At 43.6% G+C, this 19,889-nt stretch overlaps 1 protein-coding gene across 4 annotated transcripts in view; it reads right to left on the minus strand.

Annotated features, from left to right (window-relative positions):
- Positions 1 to 388: 388 nt before the first annotated feature.
- The window catches only part of LOC311055585 (globoside alpha-1,3-N-acetylgalactosaminyltransferase 1-like), a 40,421-nt gene continuing 20,920 nt past the window's right edge, over positions 389 to 19,889 (minus strand). For 3 of the 4 annotated variants that reach the window (XM_084071832.1, XM_084071833.1, XM_084071834.1), the window contains 9 exons: positions 14,083 to 14,121; positions 13,868 to 13,909; positions 13,022 to 13,072; positions 11,972 to 12,004; positions 9,656 to 9,790; positions 6,115 to 6,247; positions 4,921 to 5,131; positions 4,193 to 4,412; positions 389 to 957 (listed from right to left, as the gene is read on the minus strand). In XM_084071832.1, the coding sequence (XP_083927958.1) occupies positions 816 to 957; positions 4,193 to 4,412; positions 4,921 to 5,131; positions 6,115 to 6,247; positions 9,656 to 9,790; positions 11,972 to 12,004; positions 13,022 to 13,072; positions 13,868 to 13,909; positions 14,083 to 14,121 (1,006 nt within the window). In that variant the 3' untranslated portion in view covers positions 389 to 815. The remainder of the gene's footprint in view (positions 958 to 4,192; positions 4,413 to 4,920; positions 5,132 to 6,114; positions 6,248 to 9,655; positions 9,791 to 11,971; positions 12,005 to 13,021; positions 13,073 to 13,867; positions 13,910 to 14,082; positions 14,122 to 19,889) is intronic. The other variant, XM_084071835.1, reaches the window with a different exon arrangement.

Genomic DNA, 19,889 nt, shown 5'->3' on the forward strand with positions numbered 1-19,889 from the left:
TAGGACATTAGTTTACGAACAAATTTAAACAGTTGAGATGTGGAGATACAAGGTTTCTGCTTCCTAGTTAAATGTTGTGTAAAGTTTAAACTTGTATCCTCGTAACAGAGATCTTTCACCTGTATAAATAAGGGTCAAATAGAAATAAAATAAATACATTGACGTGAAAACACTGCTTGTACTCGTGTTGATGTCATAGAAATACGGTAGATCAGGGGTTTTCAACCAGTGGTCCTGGGACCACCAGTGGTCCTTGAGGGGGTTCCAGGGGGTCCCCAGCCAAATTAATAGTTAGCAACCAAATTGACCCTTATATGTCTCTAACTCTGAGAGTGTACAAATGGAACCAAATGGACCCTAACGGGTCCATTTGGTTCCATTTGTACACTCTCAGAGTTAAATGAACACTGATGATGGTGATACAGTGTAGATTGGGACCCCCAAGAAATCTAAATGGTTGAGTCCCTGGCATATCTTTTCAAATGGGGGTCCCTGGGCTAATATTTGTCAATTTGGGGGTCCTTGATGCGAAAAAGGTTGAAAACCACTGCGGTAGATCAATAGAAATGTAATCACTCTGCTCTGGCTTCGTACAGGTTAGCGTAGCAGAGAGCTAACTTCATCTTCTTGAAATAAAGACCCGTCATTCGTTTTTATCATCGTTTTATCACATGTTTAAACATTTAGGCAGTCGGTCATGTATTCAGCATACTGTAGTTCATGATGTATCAGTCCAGTCCACTGTAGTCCAGTACAGGAATCATTTCAGAAGTTGGCTCGTATCTCAGTCTAGTTCTTTATGAAGTGGAAGGTCTTCAGGCGTTGGGTCGTATCTCAGCGTAGTTCTTTATAACTCCAGAGAAGCGGACGGTCTTCAGTTCTGGAGTTCTGGGTTTGAAGTCCTGCCACAAATACTCTGGAGATAACACCTTGCTGGGTTTATGTGTCCACATGTACCTACAGAACACACAGATTACATTTAGATTACTGTGTTTATGTGTCCACATGTACCTACAGAACACACAGATTACATTTAGATTACTGTGTTTATGTATCCACATGTACAGGGGTGCGCATAACTTTTTAGGTCTAGTACTCAGAAAAGCACCTGGATATGTGACTTGGTGCGCACCAAATAAATGCTGCGCGAGAAAAAAGGACGCTCTGCTTCCAAATTCCGCCGATATTCCGATATTATTTTTTTCTCTCACGCCGTTAGGTGAAGCCCCCAAGGTTGGTGCGCTGCTTTTATCCACCAGATTGGGACGTTCACGGCATATTTTCATCATCGGTGCGTTCATCATCGGTGACGAGTGCCTCTAACAGCCGCTGCAATGCGAGGCGGTGCGAGGCAACACTCATACAATCACGTGCAGCATGCGTCCCCTTCCCCTGCGCCTAATGGCTGTACATGGGGCCGACACGTGCTTTAGCGTGGTTGTGTGAAAGTGGCTTTAGGAAGTAAATGTGTAGCCTCGATCTCCAGGCTTTTATTTTTTATTTTTGCTAAAAAATAAAAGTTTGGAAATTCCTGTCCCAGCTGTTGGTACGCAAAAGCGCCTCACGTCGTCTGATGTGCCGCGCATTATTTATTTTGGGTGCGCATGCGCACCAGTTATGTGCACCCCTGCACATGTACCTACAGAACACACAGATTACATTTACCGTCTGAGGTTCAGACATGTTCAGTAGTTCAGACACAACGCTGTATTTAAGAGGTTCAGAACGTGTTCAGTAGTTCAGACACAACCCTGTATTAAGAGGTTCAGAACGTGTTCAGTAGTTCAGACACAACCCTGTATTAAGAGGTTCAGAACGTGTTCAGTAGTTCAGACACAACCCTGTATTTAAGAGGTTCAGAACGTGTTCAGTAGTTCAGACACAACCCTGTATTTAAGAGGTTCAGAACATGTTCAGTAGTTCAGACACAACCCTGTATTAAGAGGTTCAGAACGTGTTCAGTAGTTCAGACACAACCCTGTATTAAGAGGTTCAGAACGTGTTCAGTAGTTCAGACACAACCCTGTATTTAAGAGGTTCAGAACGTGTTCAGTAGTTCAGACACAACCCTGTATTTAAGAGGTTCAGAACGTGTTCAGTAGTTCAGACACAACCCTGTATTAAGAGGTTCAGAACGTGTTCAGTAGTTCAGACACAACCCTGTATTTAAGAGGTTCAGAACGTGTTCAGTAGTTCAGACACAACCCTGTATTTAAGAGGTTCAGAACGTGTTCAGTAGTTCAGACACAACCCTGTATTTAAGAGGTTCAGAACGTGTTCAGTAGTTCAGACACAACCCTGTATTAAGAGGTTCAGAACGTGTTCAGTAGTTCAGACACAACCCTGTATTAAGAGGTTCAGAACGTGTTCAGTAGTTCAGACACAACCCTGTATTAAGAGGTTCAGAACGTGTTCAGTAGTTCAGACACAACCCTGTATTTAAGAGGTTCAGAACGTGTTCAGTAGTTCAGACACAACCCTGTATTAAGAGGTTCAGACATGTTCAGTAGTTCAGACACAACGCTGTATTAAGAGGTTCAGAACGTGTTCAGTAGTTCAGACACAACCCTGTATTAAGAGGTTCAGAACGTGTTCAGTAGTTCAGACACAACCCTGTATTAAGAGGTTCAGACATGTTCAGTAGTTCAGACACAACGCTGTATTAAGAGGTTCAGAACGTGTTCAGTAGTTCAGACACAACCCTGTATTAAGAGGTTCAGAACGTGTTCAGTAGTTCAGACACAACCCAAAGCAGACCAGCTGCATCCAACTGCAACTCAGTGGCATGTTCAGGCCACAAGAGGGAGCCGTTGGACAGAAAGTCACTCACATGTCAGGACAAATAATAGAGCGTTGGTTCTCAAAGTGGGGTCCGGGGACCCCCAGGCGTACTTGAGGGGGTTCCTGGGGGTCCCCAGCTAAATGATGGACAGGAACCAAATGGACCCTTATGGGTCTGTAACTCTGAGAGTGTACAAATGGAACCAAATGGACCCTTATGGGTCTGTAACTCTGAGAGTAAAAAAAAACATAGATTTTACGATATAAACTGGGGTCCAAGAGATAGAAATGCCATTAAATGGGGGTCCATAGCCTCTAATGCATGTCAAACTGGGGGTCCTTGAAATTAAAATGGATGAGAATCACTTCTACAGAGCCGTAAAAATCTTCTCTTATGGGGGGTCCCTGGTATATCTTTTCAAATGGGGGTCCGCGGGCTAATAAGTGTCAATTTGGGGGTCCTTGACATGAAAAAGTTTGAGAACCACTGTAATAGAGCATACATGGGCACCTGGCAACCTTCACTTAATGTGGCCCACAGGTTAATATCAGAATAGTGAATTGTATTTAAGTTCATAAAGTTAACGTAAGTATAACTAAATGCATTTGAAATTAAATAAAACATTTATTTTTCAGAATTCCAATTCAAAAATTAAAAAAAAAATAGCCGATCTACAAGCTCAAAACGCGTCGCAGTATTGAGCTTGTAGATCGGCTATTTTTGCTACTTTTGTGTGACATAGAGTGGCTGGTATAGATACTATAGATCAAATAACAGATCTCTAAGTACCTGTTCAGATGGCTCTATAGATCTAATAACAGATCTCTAAGTACCTGTTCAGATGGCTCTACTATAGATCTAATAACAGATCTCTAAGTACCTGTTCAGATGGCTCTACTATACAGTGGCGTGCACAGACATTTTGAGGGGCAGGTGCTCAAGTAAATTATACTTTTTTTTGTTTACTTGGTCTGCTCTTTTTTCCCTCTACACCTATACCTCTTTGCCAAAAATAGCAGATCTACAAGCTCACAACGCCTCGCAGCGCGAGGCGTTGTGAGCTTGTAGATCTGCTATTTTTGGCTAAAGTTCTCCTCAGAAAAGGGATGCTAGGTTTCGAGTGGTTATGGTAAAAAGAAAAATCATATCACATTAAGATTTGGCGGACCCCCTGTAGTAACTCTGAGGACCCCCTAGGGGTCCCGGACCCCCAGTTGAAGACCCCTGCTGTAAACTAAAAAAAAAAAAAAAAACGTATTTTTTTCAAAAGGGCACTTCTGGTCAAGAGGGCAAAGGGCAGGTGCTCTAGCACCACCTAGAGTCTATCTGTGCACGTCCCTGCTACTATATATCTAATAACAGATCTATAAGTACCTGTTCAGATGGCTCTAATAACAGATCTATAAGTACCTGTTCAGATGGCTCTCTTCCTGCCAGGCTGCCTCCACATGGTTCTCTGCATCCAGATCAAAGTTGTCACTGCAGGTCGTCACCAGATGATTGACAGCCGTCAGTTCCCCCCCGAACGCCCCCCCGCAGTAGTAGAAGTCTCCCTGATCTGCAGACAGACAGGCCAGAGAGGTCTGTCTGCGTTCATATGGAAACACACTGCGCTCACTGCTGTAGTAACCTAGAGAGACAGACAGGTTACACACACACACACACACACACACACACACACACACACACACACACACACACACACACACACACACACACACACACACACACACACACACACACACAGACACACACACACACAGACAGGTTACACACACAGACAGACAGGTTACACACGAATCTGGCTGTAACACCTATAGTAACATATAAACATAGACACTAACCTGGCTGTAACACCTATAGTAACATATAAACATAGACACTAACCTGGCTGTAACACCTATAGTAACAGATAAACATAGACACTAACCTTGCTGTAACACCTATAGTAAAATATAAACATAGACACTAACCTGGCTGTAACACCTATAGTAACATATAAACATAGACACTAACCTGGCTGTAACACCTATAGTAACAGATAAACATAGACACTGACCTGGCTGTAACACCTATAGTAACAGATAAACACAGACACTAACCTGGCTGTAACACCTATAACAAACAGATCAAATTACCAGGGTGTATCACAGAGACCAGTGACCCCAGGGACTCGGTCCCCCAGCGAGCGTGGAACCTGGAGTCGACATCCAGACAGAAGATGTAGTCGGCATGGTGACGGTTGCCACGGTTACGTAGCTGTGTTTCTATTAATGTCTGGATCAGCTTCATCCTGTGAGCCGAGATCTGCTGCCACCGTTTAGAGGATGGGATAGACCTAACAGACACCTGTAGGAAATACACAACATGAAGTACACACAACAACACAATGCTAAGAGGATGGGATAGACCTAACAAACACCTGTAGGAAATACACAACATGAAGTACACACAACAACACAATGCTAAGAGGATGGGATAGACCTAACAAACACCTGTAGGAAATACACAACATGACATACACACAACAACACAATTAGTCAGGGGACATTAGCAGAATATTTTCCAATCTTGGAATAAATTCCTTACCAAAAAAAATCTTCACCAATGTGTTTGTAAAGGTGTCTAGTAACACAGACTGAAATTCAGTATCCATAGGAGAATTTTTGACAGCTCCTTAAAGTTGTGGTACCCACCATAACCTTGGTTAAAAAAAAATCCCCAAAAAAATCCAAATTTAATTCTGTTTTAAGTAGCATGTGAGGGGTCAAACTAGGGTGTTTTTATGATTCTGAATCCATTGCAATCATTTGTTTTGCACCAAAACCACTCCTTGGGCTAAAAACGGCCATAGCCATGTATACTTTTTGTGTAAAAAGCCCATTGAGATTGGGCCGTTTTTAGCCCAAGGAGTGGTTTTGGTGCAAAACAAAGGATTGCAATGGATTCAGAATCATAAAAACACCCTAGTTTGACCCCTCTCATGCTACTTAAAACAGAATTATTATTATTTTTTTGGGGGGGGGGGATTTTTTTTTAACCAAGGTTATGGTGGGTACCCCAACTTTAAGGAGCTGTCAAACATTCTCCTAGTGAAAGTGCATTTCAGTCTTTGTGAGATGTGTTACTAGACACCTTTATAAACACATTGGTGAAGATTTTTTTTGGTAAGGAATTTATTCCAAGACTTTTTTAAAGTCATTTAAAGCATTTAGTTTAAAGTGTCTAAACTAAATGCTAAGAGGATGGGATAGACCTAACAAACACCTGTAGGAAATACACAACACAATGTTAGTCACACAGACTAACTTGTGTGTCGGTATCTCTGGTACCTCTCTCCCGGCGGCCATCTTGACATGTGGCATGGCGTCGGGCTGGTCAGTGAAGACGTAGTAATGAACTCTGAAACCAACGAAGAAGAACTGCTCCGCCGTCAACAGGAAGTCAGGCAGGAAACGGATATACCTGTTAGAGGTCAAAGGTCATGGTTATCATAGACAAAGATGGTTGATTCTTAGGAAGATCCTCCATTCTAATGGGAGCCACTAGAGGCAGCATGGTGGTCTCTATGTTTACTGGTGCTTTAGATCTCAGTGTGTTGCTGGGTCAGAGAAAGGTCAATAAAAGCTTTTCTCCTGATTCGTGTTCCTGAAAAAAGCCATTTATTTCAGTGTCAAAATCCTGGGAAGATGTTGTGACGATCGGCTCCATATTTAGTTCAGTGACTATGGAGCTAAAGAATGGTTCTTGAGCTGTTCATTAATTACTTACTTATAATAATAATAAGTAGAAAAAGTGCTCCTCGGGGCACAGGTCTCTGCCAGGTCAGGTAGGTTATTGTGGGCCACCGTTGTTCGGAATTCGCAAATCAGGATGGAATATGTATGAATATAGATCCGTCTTGATCACTTGACTATAGAGATAATGGGCCTGATTCATAAAGGGCTTTGCGACCATATTTTGTACGTACCGGCATTTAGGACAAGTCGTACATATACACCTGATTCATAAAGATTTTTTGGTCTGTGTTTTGTGCGTCAGGTGCGCACGTTCTCACGTCACCCCCGAGGCTGTCTTGCCAGGGCTGAAATGTGCGTATGTCTTTAGAATGCTTTATTCTTCATGCCAAAATCTATTACAACAGTGGCAAACCTCAAATAAAATATATATGTGCCCAACATTTGTCAACACATATATATAAAAAAATAAAAAATAAATGTCAAACGATGTATTGCTTAGACATGATGTAGAATCCACCGCTTTTTATTTATTTTCTAGGCTATGAGTCGCATTTAGAGCTGAAAAGGTCCCTCAGTGTGTTTGCCAGCGGGCCATCTCAGCCAAAGTGTCACATAATAATGAAAATAGGCTTCATGCCTTAATGAAACTGCGGAGGGACTGATGCACCAGTGTCCGTCCTGCGGTATTAATTTGTAGGCTAATAGTCTACTGTAGGCTACTCTACTGTATATTGAGCACATGAACGCCACACACAACAGCCTAATAAATGTTACCATCTGATGAGGAAACTATAGTGATGAAAGCTGTGTCCAGAAGATCCATTCCCCATTCAGACGTAGGACAGTGATATATTAATCCAAAATTAACTAATTTAATCAATAAGTAATCAATAAGCTCTGGTCCATAATCGTTTCACTTGTATGCCCTGGATTTATTCTCAACATCATCTTTTTACCTGGTAAACGTGAGCATGTTATATCCTTTCCAGGTTATTAGTCTATTATTTGCTGGCGGGGTTAAACCTTGTAAACATTACACATTACGTTCAGCTGATCCATCGTGCAATAGTGGGACTCGCTTCCAGACAGATTAGAATGAATGATGTTCAAGTTCTCTGTCAGTGTCAAGGCATCGCGGCCGACAGCTGTGAGTTTGGACGAGAAGTTAAACTCCGGTGTTGCCAGATTTTGTGAGAGAAATAAGCAACCAGGTCTATGAAAATAAGCCCAAAAGAAGCAACTGGCACTTAGGCCATTATAAGCACTTTAACTAAACCGTTGTGAGCTTGTAGATCTGCTATATTAAAAAAAAAAATCTTGTAATAAAATGTGGAATATTTGGAAGATTTTTTAAACATTCTAACAACACAAATCTGCCTCCAGCTGGCACAAAACATTTTCAGATGGGGCTTATAGGGATAAATTAGCCTACATATTAACGTGGGGGTCCATGACATGACAATATTTGAGAACCACCAGTTAAAACAATTGAACAATTGTGAAGCAAGCCCAAATAACCAACTATACTTTAGAAACAAGCCCAAAAAACCGCACCCCACTTCTACCAATATTTACGAGCAACTTTACAGAAAAATAAGCGCAAATTCGCTTATAATAAGCGGACATGGCAACACTGTTCAGTAAAGTGACAGATTTGATCAGAGAGAAACTGCTGAGTTACGGTTCACGCCTTTTATGGTGCAAAATGGGGCGTGGAACAATGTAAATGAACCTCTCGGGATCATCACGCCCAGCTGGCTGTCATTATAATATAGAACTGGTCATACGCACGTCTCTGTCATATACGAACCCCTTTATGAATTGCACGTCCGTTAGTGAGTACCAGAAATACGACCTCCTTTACGAACTTCATTTACACCATATTTACGACCCTCGTTATGAATCAGGGCCAATGTGTAACGGTTTGACTATACACAAATCCACAGAGCGCTGCCTTGCGCGCAGCCATTGCTGCGGTGTCAACGTTACGCGGACGCGACACCGCAGCAATGGCCGCCTACAGGCAGCTACAGGTAGCGCGTCTGTGGATTCGTCTATAGAGAGAATGTGTACCGGTTTGCACCATGTTTGGGCAAATTTTTTAGAAATAGTAATACAAAAAAATACAAAAAACATCCTCCTGGTGGCGCTATAATAGGGAAATGTTAAAAGGTCTGTCTGTCTGTCTGTCTGTCTGTCTGTCTGTCTGTGTAGTGTTTGTCTGTCTGTCTGTCTGTCTGTCTGTCTGTCTGTCTGTCTGTGTAGTGTTTGTTTGTTTGTCTGTCTGTCTGTCTGTCTGTCTGTCTGTCTGTCTGTCTGTCTGTCTGTCTGTCTGTCTGTCTGTCTGTCTGTCTGTCTGTCTGTGTAGTGTTTGTCTGTCTGTCTGTCTGTCTGTCTGTCTGTCTGTCTGTCTGTGTCTGTCTGTCTGTCTGTCTGTCTGTCTGTCTGTGTAGTGTGTGTCTGTGTGTCTGTGTGTCTGTCTGTCTGTCTGTCTGTCTGTCTGTCTGTCTGTCTGTCTGTCTGTCTGTCTGTCTGTGTAGTGTGTGTCTGTCTGTCTGTCTGTCTGTCTGTCTGTCTGTCTGTCTGTCTGTCTGTCTGTGTAGTGTGTGTCTGTGTGTCTGTCTGTCTGTCTGTCTGTCTGTCTGTCTGTCTGTCTGTCTGTCTGTCTGTGGTGTGTGTCTGTCTGTCTGTCTGTCTGTCTGTCTGTCTGTCTGTCTGTCTGTGTAGTGTGTGTCTGTGTGTCTGTCTGTCTGTCTGTCTGTCTGTCTGTCTGTCTGTCTGTCTGTCTGTCTGTGTAGTGTGTGTCTGTGTGTCTGTCTGTCTGTCTGTCTGTCTGTCTGTCTGTCTGTCTGTCTGTCTGTGTAGTGTGTGTCTGTCTGTCTGTCTGTCTGTCTGTCTGTCTGTCTGTCTGTCTGTCTGTCTGTCTGTGTAGTGTCTGTCTGTCTGTCTGTCTGTCTGTCTGTCTGTCTGTCTGTCTGTCTGTCTGTCTGTCTGTCTGTCTGTCTGTCTGTCTGTCTGTCTGTCTGTCTGGGCCACAGGCCAGTCTATGACATCAGCACTGTGACATCACTGCTGTGTCATCAGGCATGTCCATATTTGGTCATAATCACATGCAGACACATGGGTGACATACTTGCCGACGGCGAAGACGGTGGTTGCTATGGTGATGTTGAGAGGTCTGTAGATGCTGTCCAGCAGGACGGGGTCAAAGGTCGTCTCCCAGACGATGGGAGCCAACCATGGAGTCACCGTTACCACGTCAGTACGCCTACACACACACACACACACACACACACACACACACACACACACACACACACACACACACACACACACACACACACACACACACACACACACACACACACACACACACACACACACACACACACACACAAAATATTTATTTATGTCCACATAATAACAAGTACATAAAGGGACATAAACACTGCCAGTGCAGTCAGTCAGTCAGATGAAGGGAAACAGTCAGTTACAAAGTGCATGTAAGGCAGAGCATTGTTACATACAAAACTAAAGATGACATACTTGTCAAACACAGCGGACAACAATCATGGATAAAGGAAACAACGCCTCCTCCAAATTGAGCGTCTTCCTATAATAGCTGATATTGAGCAGTACCTTGCTAATTGTTTAGCCCTCCTTTTGGAGAGGCCGGCCATTTGCAGGCCCCTCACAACCAACTTGTGCACGTGTCCTAGGCTACCAAAGATAAAAAACAAAAGTTTACATCTGTAGCCTAGCTGAGAGATGGTCTGCTCTAGCTGATGATATTTTAGCACTTTGGTTAGGAAGGCTTCCTCTAAGCTGTAATCAAAAGTACAGCCGACCTAGAGAATCAGGGCCGCTTCTCCCTACACGCACACTACGCAGGTTGTGTGGGGCCCCGCCTACCCACCGATCAAAGAGGCCCCCTCTCCGCCCCCTCCCTTCAGCAGAAAATAACGTGCATTACTGCGTTCACATCAGCGCAGGCTGCGCAGCACACTAAAACCAAAATAAAGTAACAAAAAAAGTAACTTTATCCGCGGGAAACCCGGAAAATGTTTTCGACACATGCACGCGCGCGTAGGGCCCCTGTGGAGTCTAAAGCGGCACTGTAGAGAATGAACACCTCCCTATGGTTTTCATTAACAACAATGCATGGTTGCCTGGAAACCAGATGGAGAGGTTAAGTTTAGATGGTAAAACCTGCAACCTAGCTTTCAGAGTAAAGACAACAATGCATTTGTCTAAAGCAACATTTTTTTTTAACACAGAGTGAGAGACAGAATGGTCCGCAGCAGGGAGACATGCAGTCTTCAGAGAGACAGACAGAATGGACAGCAGGTAGACATGCAGTCTTCAGAGAGACAGACAGAATGGACAGCAGGGAGACATGCAGTCTTCAGAGAGACAGACAGAATGGACAGCAGGGAGACATGCAGTCTTCAGAGAGACAGACAGAATGGACAGCAGGGAGACATGCAGTCTTCAGAGAGACAGACAGAATGGACAGCAGGGAGACATGCAGTCTTCAGAGAGACAGACAGAATGGACAGCAGGGAGACATGCAGTCTTCAGAGAGACAGACAGAATGGTCCGCAGCAGGGAGACATGCAGTCTTCCCTTGCAACCTCAGCTCAGTCCAATGCTGCCGCTGCCTTTGCTGTTGTGCCCATAAGAGGCGACCTCGGGCATTAGTCAGTGTGAGTTGGTTTTCTGCTCCACACACAGTCATAGATGCTCTGACAGAGATACTGGGGTCAGATATAAAGTCCTCCGAGACAGCCATCGCCTCAGAGTTAGACCCTACCCACTGTACTGAGGTCAGAGTTAGACCCTACCCACTTCAAGGTAACATCAGCCCAACAGCACAGATCATTTAAGTCCGGCCAGTCTGACCACACACCGAAGCCGGGAGAGCGACTGTCTAGCTTTCCACTAGGTTTCCTCCTGAAGCCTAGGAAGCTAGGATCCTCCTGAAGCCTATAGGAAGCTAGGATCCTCCTGAAGCCTATAGGAAGCTAGGATCCTCCTGAAGCCTAGGAAGCTAGGATCCGAGCCACATGCCAGGGGGACCTTACGTCGTTTTAGCTCCAGGAATAGAGATGAACGTGTAAGCTCTCTCACATACTGGTCATCATTGTTCAGCATATTTAACAAGTGGGAGAGCCTCGTAGCAATATACGTCCATTCAAAATTGGGAACGCCCATACCACCCTCACGTTTACTGTGAAATATAATGTCACGTGTTGTGTGTGTGTTAAGACCAGTCCCACACACACACACACACACACACACACACACACACACACACACACACACACACACACACACACACACACACACACACACACACACACACACACACACACACACACACAATTTTATAATATCATTATTAAAACATTTTTGAAAATGTTGCATTAAATGAAATGAAGCTGCTCACCCAATCAGGATGCTGGGTTGTTTGTACACCAAACTAGAGAGAGACAAGAGCACATCGTTAACAATAATTAACAGTAATTAACAATAATTAACAATAATAATTTAACACCATACAGCCCCCCCCCCCCCTACTACGAGACAAACTGCCCAGCATGCATGTTGACCCACAACTTGTGTCCTGGATCATGGACTACCTCACCGACAGACCACAATACGTCAGGCTGAGGGACTGTACATCCCACACTATGATCTGCAGCACAGGAGTCCCACAGGGGACTGTGCTGGCCCCAGTGGCGTGCACAGACATTTTGAGGGACATTTTGAGGGGGCGCAGCGCGCGTGCATGTGTCCCGTATCCTGCGTAGGGCCCAGTGGCGTAGCGCAGAATCGCGGGGCCTCCCCGCGGGCGCGAAATTGGGTCTAATTCGGGTCTAAATCGGTCTAATTCGGGTCTAATTTGGGTCTAATTCGGTTCTGTTTGACCAATATAAATCAACATTTTTTCCGGTTTAAATATTTGTATCAGCGCAGGCGGGGCCCCCCCTGCTGGTGGCCCCCCCGCACCGCACCACTTGCTACCCCTCAACTACGCCACTGGTAGGGCCCCTGTGGAGTCTAAAGCGGCACTGTAGAGAATGAACACCTCCCTATGGTTTTCATTAACAACAATGCATGGTTGCCTGGAAACCAGACGGAGAGGTTAAGTTTAGATGGTAAAACCTGCAACCTCATCGTCAGGCTGTTTGCCCATCAGAAGAAGCACACAAAAATCTCCAATTGAACCATAAGGTCCAGCACTCAGCAGCCTCTATGTCCATCCAAACACAAATAAACAATAGCTGGGATTTATCCATCCCAGATATAGCCTATCCACATGTATCCAATAGACAAAGTTTCATGCAAAAGGCCATGCAATAATCAGAAGGGGGACTTAAGAAAAACATGCAAAAAGTTCCATGCAAAAACCCAGGAGATCAATACAATTAGCATTAGCATGATCAATACAATTAGCATTAGCATGATCAATAGAATTAGCATTAGCCTGACTTACTGGTCAGATATTACCGGACGTAAGTCACTGTGTTCTATTACCTGTTGTTCTCTAAAGAGACAAACACAGTGTAGACACATGGTTCTGTATGAGGATTAACATGATGTGTTCTATAGATACCTGTTGTTCTCTAGAGACAGTGTAGACCATTGGTTCTCAAAGTGGGGTCCGGGGACCCCCAGGGGTACTTGAGGCGGTTCCAGGGGGTCCCCAGCTAAATGATGGATAGGAACCAAATGGACCCTTATGGGTCTGTAACTCTGAGAGTGTACAAATGGAACCAAATGGACCCTTATGGTTCTGTAACTCTGAGTGTGTACAAATGGAACCAAATGGACCCTAACGGGTCCATTTGGTTCCATTTGTACACTCTCAGAGTTAAATTAACATTGATTTTATAATATAAATTGGGGTCCCAGAGGTATAAATGCCATTAAATGGGGGTCCGTAGCCTGGACCCCCATTTAACTGGGGGGGTCCTTACATTAAAATGGTTGAGAATCACTGCTAGAAAGCCGTATAAACCTTCTCTTATTGGGGTCCCTGGCTTGTATTTTCTAATGGGGGTCCGCGGGCTAATAAGTGTCAATTTGGGGGTCCTTCACATGGAAAAGTTTGAGAACCAATGGTGTAGACACATGGTTCACAGTCTGGAAGAGGCATTCCTTACCAACGTGTTAAAGCACCAACGTCTTTAGGATGTTATTATACAGCTTGGTTACACATGTAATCTGCTTGTGTTCATGATGTGTGTGTGTGTGTGTGTGTGTGTGTGTGTGTGTGTGTGTGTGTGTGTGTGTGTGTGTGTGTGTGTGTGTGTGTGTGTGTGTGTCTGTGTGTGTTCACCTCTCCACTGAGGCTGTGACGGTGCTTCCAGTGAAAAAAGACCTATAGAAACACAAACATGACCTGCTGTTTAGTACTCTGTGTGTGTGTGTGTGTGTGTGTGTGTGTGTGTGTGTGTGTGTGTGTGTGTGTGTGTGTGTGTGTGTGTGTGTGTGTGTGTGTGTGCGTGTGCGCGCGTGTGTGCGTGTGTGCGTGTGTGTGTGTGTGTGTGTTACCTGGACTGTTCAGGTTGATAGTAAAGGTAGAACACCAGCCTGTAAAACAACACACAACCAGGATTATTGTTTATTTAGTACACATGTATGCCTTATACCACGGACCTGTCCTGGTTTACTGTCTACTGTTTACTAAGACCCATCACGGACCTACAACGAACACACACATTGAATCATTTATGTATGTCCACATAAGAGATACAATACAAGGACACAAATATTACAAGGTGCTGTCAAAAATGTACAGTCAGCAAATCATGGACAAATACCCCCACACCCTTCAGGGGTACAAATAACAGCGTCTTCGCCATATTTGGCGGCTACCGATAGTAGAAGAGATTACACAGAATTTTGCAAGCCGTTTGGCTGCTTTTTTTGGCGTCCCAAGTTGTTGGAAGCCTCTTACAACCAACCTATGTACATGTCCTAGCCTCTTACAACCAACCTATGTACATGTCCTAGGCTCTTACAACCAACCTATGTACATGTCCTAGGCTCTTACAACCAACCTATGTACATGTCCTAGCCTCTTTCAACCAACCTATGTACATGTCCTAGCCTCTTAAAACCAACCTATGTACATGTCCTAGCCTCTTACAACCAACCTATGTACATGTCCTAGCCTCTTAAAACCAACCTATGTACATGTCCTAGCCTCTTACAACCAACCTATGTACATGTCCTAGCCTCTTACAACCAACCTATGTACATGTCCTAGCCTCTTACAACCATCCTATGTACATGTCCTAGCCTCTTACAACCAACCTATGTACATGTCCTAGGCTGCTAAACATAAACACATATAGATTGCACCTATAACCTAGCTCTGTGATGGTATGGAGGAGCGGCTGGTATTTAATGACTTTGGTCATAAAAGCTTCCTCTAAGCTAGAATCAAAGGTGCAGGCCATTTCAAGAATGGAAACTAATCTGTTTCCTTCATTGACAACAACAACATCTGGTGTATTAGCAGAGAGAGAGAGATGTGCAAAGATTTCAGGATTTTCAGTACAGAGTTGAAACATGGAAGGTTCGACACAGGAATGTTTGTACATTCTCACTGACGGTGTAAAATGTTTAGATATGTCCTTAGTTATGAGATCAACTATTCTGTCGTGGCGTGCTATGTAAAGCCCTTTACAGGCATAGCAGCCATTCAGAATGTGTGACATGGTTTCTGTAACAGGCCCTGTGGTGTGATGCAAACAATGAGGTACATGAGTGGTGGGAAACCAGAGGGAAGGGTTGAGTCTGGTGGGAAGGATCTGTAACCTGGCTTTCACTGTTTTACACACACACACACACACACACACACACACACACACACACACACACACACACACACACACACACACACACACACACACACACACACACACACACACACGTCGCTCCCACAACCATGAGAAGTTGATGTTTAAGCTGTTTGAGTGAAGCTATGTGTGTTGTAATAACACAACCTGGATTAGAACATTGTGCATCTGAATCTGTATGTCAAAGTCAACATTGCCAGGGAGTCAACATGTTCATACTGGTATACTCTTCTGTGATGATGCATCATACATAGTGTTCTCTAAGTCTGTAGTAAGGTCAAGTATCTCGGCCATTTTATTACAGAACACATGACAGACGATGATGATATTCACAGACAGTGCCGCACATAGCCGCGGGAAGACCTTTTAGGTTAGGGGTGCGGAAGCGCGCGCGCAACATTTTTACGCGGTTCTGGGTGGGTTCGGTTCGTTTTTTCCCCATTTTTTGGTGTCTTTATTTCGGTTTTAGGTTTAGGATTAGGGTTTAGGTTAGAGTTATGTTATTTAATTCATATTTTTGCCTGATTTTACCGATTTATTATCAAAACAAATAATCTCCCCCCCCCCCCGCACCCCTACTTCCCGCGGTACTGGTGCCGCAGGATATGTAGCGCAGGCGAACATCCTCGCACGTGAGTTCAGCATGTGCTCTGAAACAGTCCAGATCACTGTGTTCAGAGCTTACTGAACACACCACTCTACACTGAAACAGTCCAGATCACTGTGTTCAGAGCTTACTGAACACACCACTCTACACTGAAACAGTCCAGATCACTGTGTTCAGAGCTTACTGAACACACCACTCTACACTGAAACAGTCCAGATCACTGTGTTCAGAGCTTACTGAACACACCACTCTACACTGAAACAGTTCAGATCACTGTGTTCAGAGCTTACTGAACACACCACTCTACACTGAAACAGTTCAGATCACTGTGTTCAGACAGAGCTTACTGAACACACCACTCTACACTGAAACAGTTCAGATCACTGTGTTCAGAGCTTACTGAACACACCACTCTACACTGAAACAGTTCAGATCACTGTGTTCAGAGCTTACTGAACACACCACTCTACACTGAAACAGTTCAGATCACTGTGTTCAGACAGAGCTTACTGAACACACCACTCTACACTGAAGCAGTTCAGATCACTGTGTTCAGAGCTTACTGAACACCACTCTACACCAGTGGTTCTCAAACTTTATCATGTCAAGGACCCCCAAATTGACACTTATTAGCCCGCGGACCCCCATTTGAAAAGATATGCCAGGGACCCCCATAAGACAAGATTTTTACGGCTCTAGCCGTACATTTTTTTTATTTCAAGGACCCCCAGTTTGACATGCATTAGGCTACGGACCCCTATTTAAGGGCATTTCTATCCCTGGAACCCCAATTCATATTGTAAAATCAATGTTAATTTAACTCTGAGAGTGTACAAATGGAACCAAATGGACCCGTTAGGGTCCATTTGGTTCCATTTGTACACTCTCAGAGTTACAGACCCATAAGGGTCCATTTGGTTCCTATCCATCATTTAGCTGGGGACCCCCTGGAACCCCCTCAAGTACCCCTGGGGGTCCCCGGACCCCACTTTGAGAAGCAATGCTCTACACTGCCCACTTATGGTCAAGGTACAAGAGAGCTAGTTTTCAGAAACTACAAGTTGCATATAATGATGCAATGATGAGACATTGGCTTAACTGCTTGTCTGTAAAACTGTCCCAAAGTATTGTGTAAAGCAGGGGTTTTCAACTGATTTAGACTCAGGGACCACCATCCTGACAAAGAGCAACCTGGGGACCACCACTATTGTGCGTGGTGGGTGGGGGGGGGGGGGGGGTTCATGCACCGCAGGGAGCTGGAGAAAATAGCTATAATATCAATATAATATCTAATAAAATACAGTGATTTTGTTTGAATATGATGGAATATGATTAAGGATTACTGTGATTATGGTAAGCTCACATTTCATATCACACACACACACACACACACACACACACACACACACACACACACACACACACACACACACACACACACACACACACACACACACACACACACACACACACACACAATACAGTAAGAACTCCTGTAAGTTATTAAAAGTTAAAAAAAAAAGTAAAAAAAAAAAACGTTTTTAATGCATGGCCAGGGACCACCTGCAATACCTCCGCGGACCACCGGTTGAAAACCCCTGGTGTAAAGGACTGTTTTTAATTCATGTTCATTGTTGTTGCTGTATGTATATGTATCTATGGACCTTGAGCAGGGACGTGCTGGCCACTGGGAAATTCGGGAAAATTCCAGAACGGCCGCGCCATTTACGGGCCGCCAGACGGCCGGTGGGCCACCCAAGACAACTGCAGCATGTTTTTTTTTTTTTTATTGAAAAATTTCGGAAAATCCCAGAGCAGAATTTTGGTCCCAGCACGCCCCTGACCTTGAGTCTGCAATAAAGACATTCATTCATTCATTCATGTATCTCCTCGCTATGAATGACTATAGTTCCACCCTGGTTGTGTGTGTGTGTGTGTGTGTGTGTGTGTGTGTGTGTGTGTGTGTGTCACAGTCTACTTGTTCCATCCTGGTTCTTTAGACCTCTATTGACCGTGCAGACAGTGTACATTGTGTTGTTCTACCATAGCAACACCTCAGTATGTAACTACTGTGTGTGTTTGTGTTAGGTGTTATCAGCCCAGTTCACACCACAGGAGTTTTAACATCATAAACTAAACCAGAAAGCTCCTCGGAGCTCAAGTCTCCGCCAGGCCGGGTTGGCAGCCAATTGGAATGTGATCTGAACAATGTGACTGATAGATCCTATTGACATGAGCGGCAGTGGCGTGCACAGACATTTTGAGGGGCAGGTGCTCAAGTAAATTACACTTTTTTTTTGTTTACTTGGTCTGCCCTTTTTTCTCTCTACACCTATACCTCTTTGCCAAAAAATAGCCGATCTACAAGCTCACAACGCCTCGCAGCGCGAGGCGTTGTGGGCTTGTAGATCGGCTATTTTTGGCTAAAGTTCTCCTCAGAAAAGGGATGCTAGGTTTCGAGTGGTTATGGTAAAAAGAAAAAACATATCACACAAAGATTTGGCGGACCCCCTGTAGTAACTCTGAGGACCCCCTAGGGGTCCTGGACCCCTTTTTTTCAAAAGGGCACTTCTGGTCAAGAGGGCAAAGGGCAGGTGCTCTAGCACCACCTAGAGTCTATCTCTGCACGTCCCTGATGAGCGGACCCCAGAGATAAATGTGTACCGACAACAATGTGTAGAAAACACTTAAGCAAAAAGTGTGTTTTGAGGCAAACGCAAAATGACAGAAAATCGCGTATATGTGGGGAGTTTGGATTGGATTGTGCAACCTACATGGGTTATAGGCCAGACGGGCTGTTATAGCGCCACCATGAGGCCAGGCCCGTATTAACCCTGTGTGGTCTGAGACTCAGGTAATGTCACCTGATAGTCAGTCATCATAATGGGAGTTACTATAATGATGGTGGTGGATGATGGTTAGTTAATATAATTATTATATATATATATATATATATATATATATATATATATATATATATATATATATATATATATATATATATATATATATATATATATATATATATATATATATATATATTTGGATTTATATAACATAGGAATATTTTCTTTTCAATGATTGAGTATAGATAATTGATTTGTTATTTATTTATTTATTTTATTTATCTTTTGATTTTCTATTTAAAGAAGGGTAGGCACTATAAGCTGTTAGCTTCAGCCTACACCTTTTCGGTCAGGTTTTCTTCTGCTTTGCTTTCGTTTTTGATTGTTTTTGTTCTTGATTGTTTGTCTTTTGTTGTATGAAAAGCCATATACGTGTATGATTGTGTTGACCGAAATAAACTTTAACTACTACTTATCAATCAATCAATCAAACTGTATTTATAGAGCACATTTCACACAACCTTGGCTGACCAAAGTGCTGCACAGGTCAAAGAAAAGCAATACATCAAATCAAAGAAATGTATAAAACACATAAACTTTATGCATATAGGAGACACAGAGCGAGATGGTTCATTTACACCTACAGTGATCCTGTACCTAGCCTGTAGACCTGTTCGCAATTTGGTGTTGGGGGAATTTCTCACCTGAGCTGAGTCAGTGGGTCCCTAGACATGAAAAATCCTGGAGGTGCTTGTCCGCCAGAGTGGCATGAATGGCGCAATGGCCAAATCAAAAATGGCCGCCATCGACTATGATGAAAATCCAACTTTTTTTTTTTGAGTGTTTAAAGACATGTAATACCTCCATTTAGACTAATTGTGGTGTGTGGAATTCATTTCTGATATTGTTATGACCATTTTTGGTGATTTTGACCTTGAAAGGTCATGGACAAGGTCATTTTGTTATTCTGAAGACCTTGGCCATAACTTGGCCATTGTTAGGAGTAAAAACAGGTGCAATGAGTCTTATCCAACTAATTCT

Source organism: Gymnoscopelus microlampas (genome assembly GCF_963454915.1).
Source record: "Gymnoscopelus microlampas genome assembly, chromosome: 11".
NCBI lineage: Eukaryota > Metazoa > Chordata > Actinopteri > Myctophiformes > Myctophidae > Gymnoscopelus > Gymnoscopelus microlampas.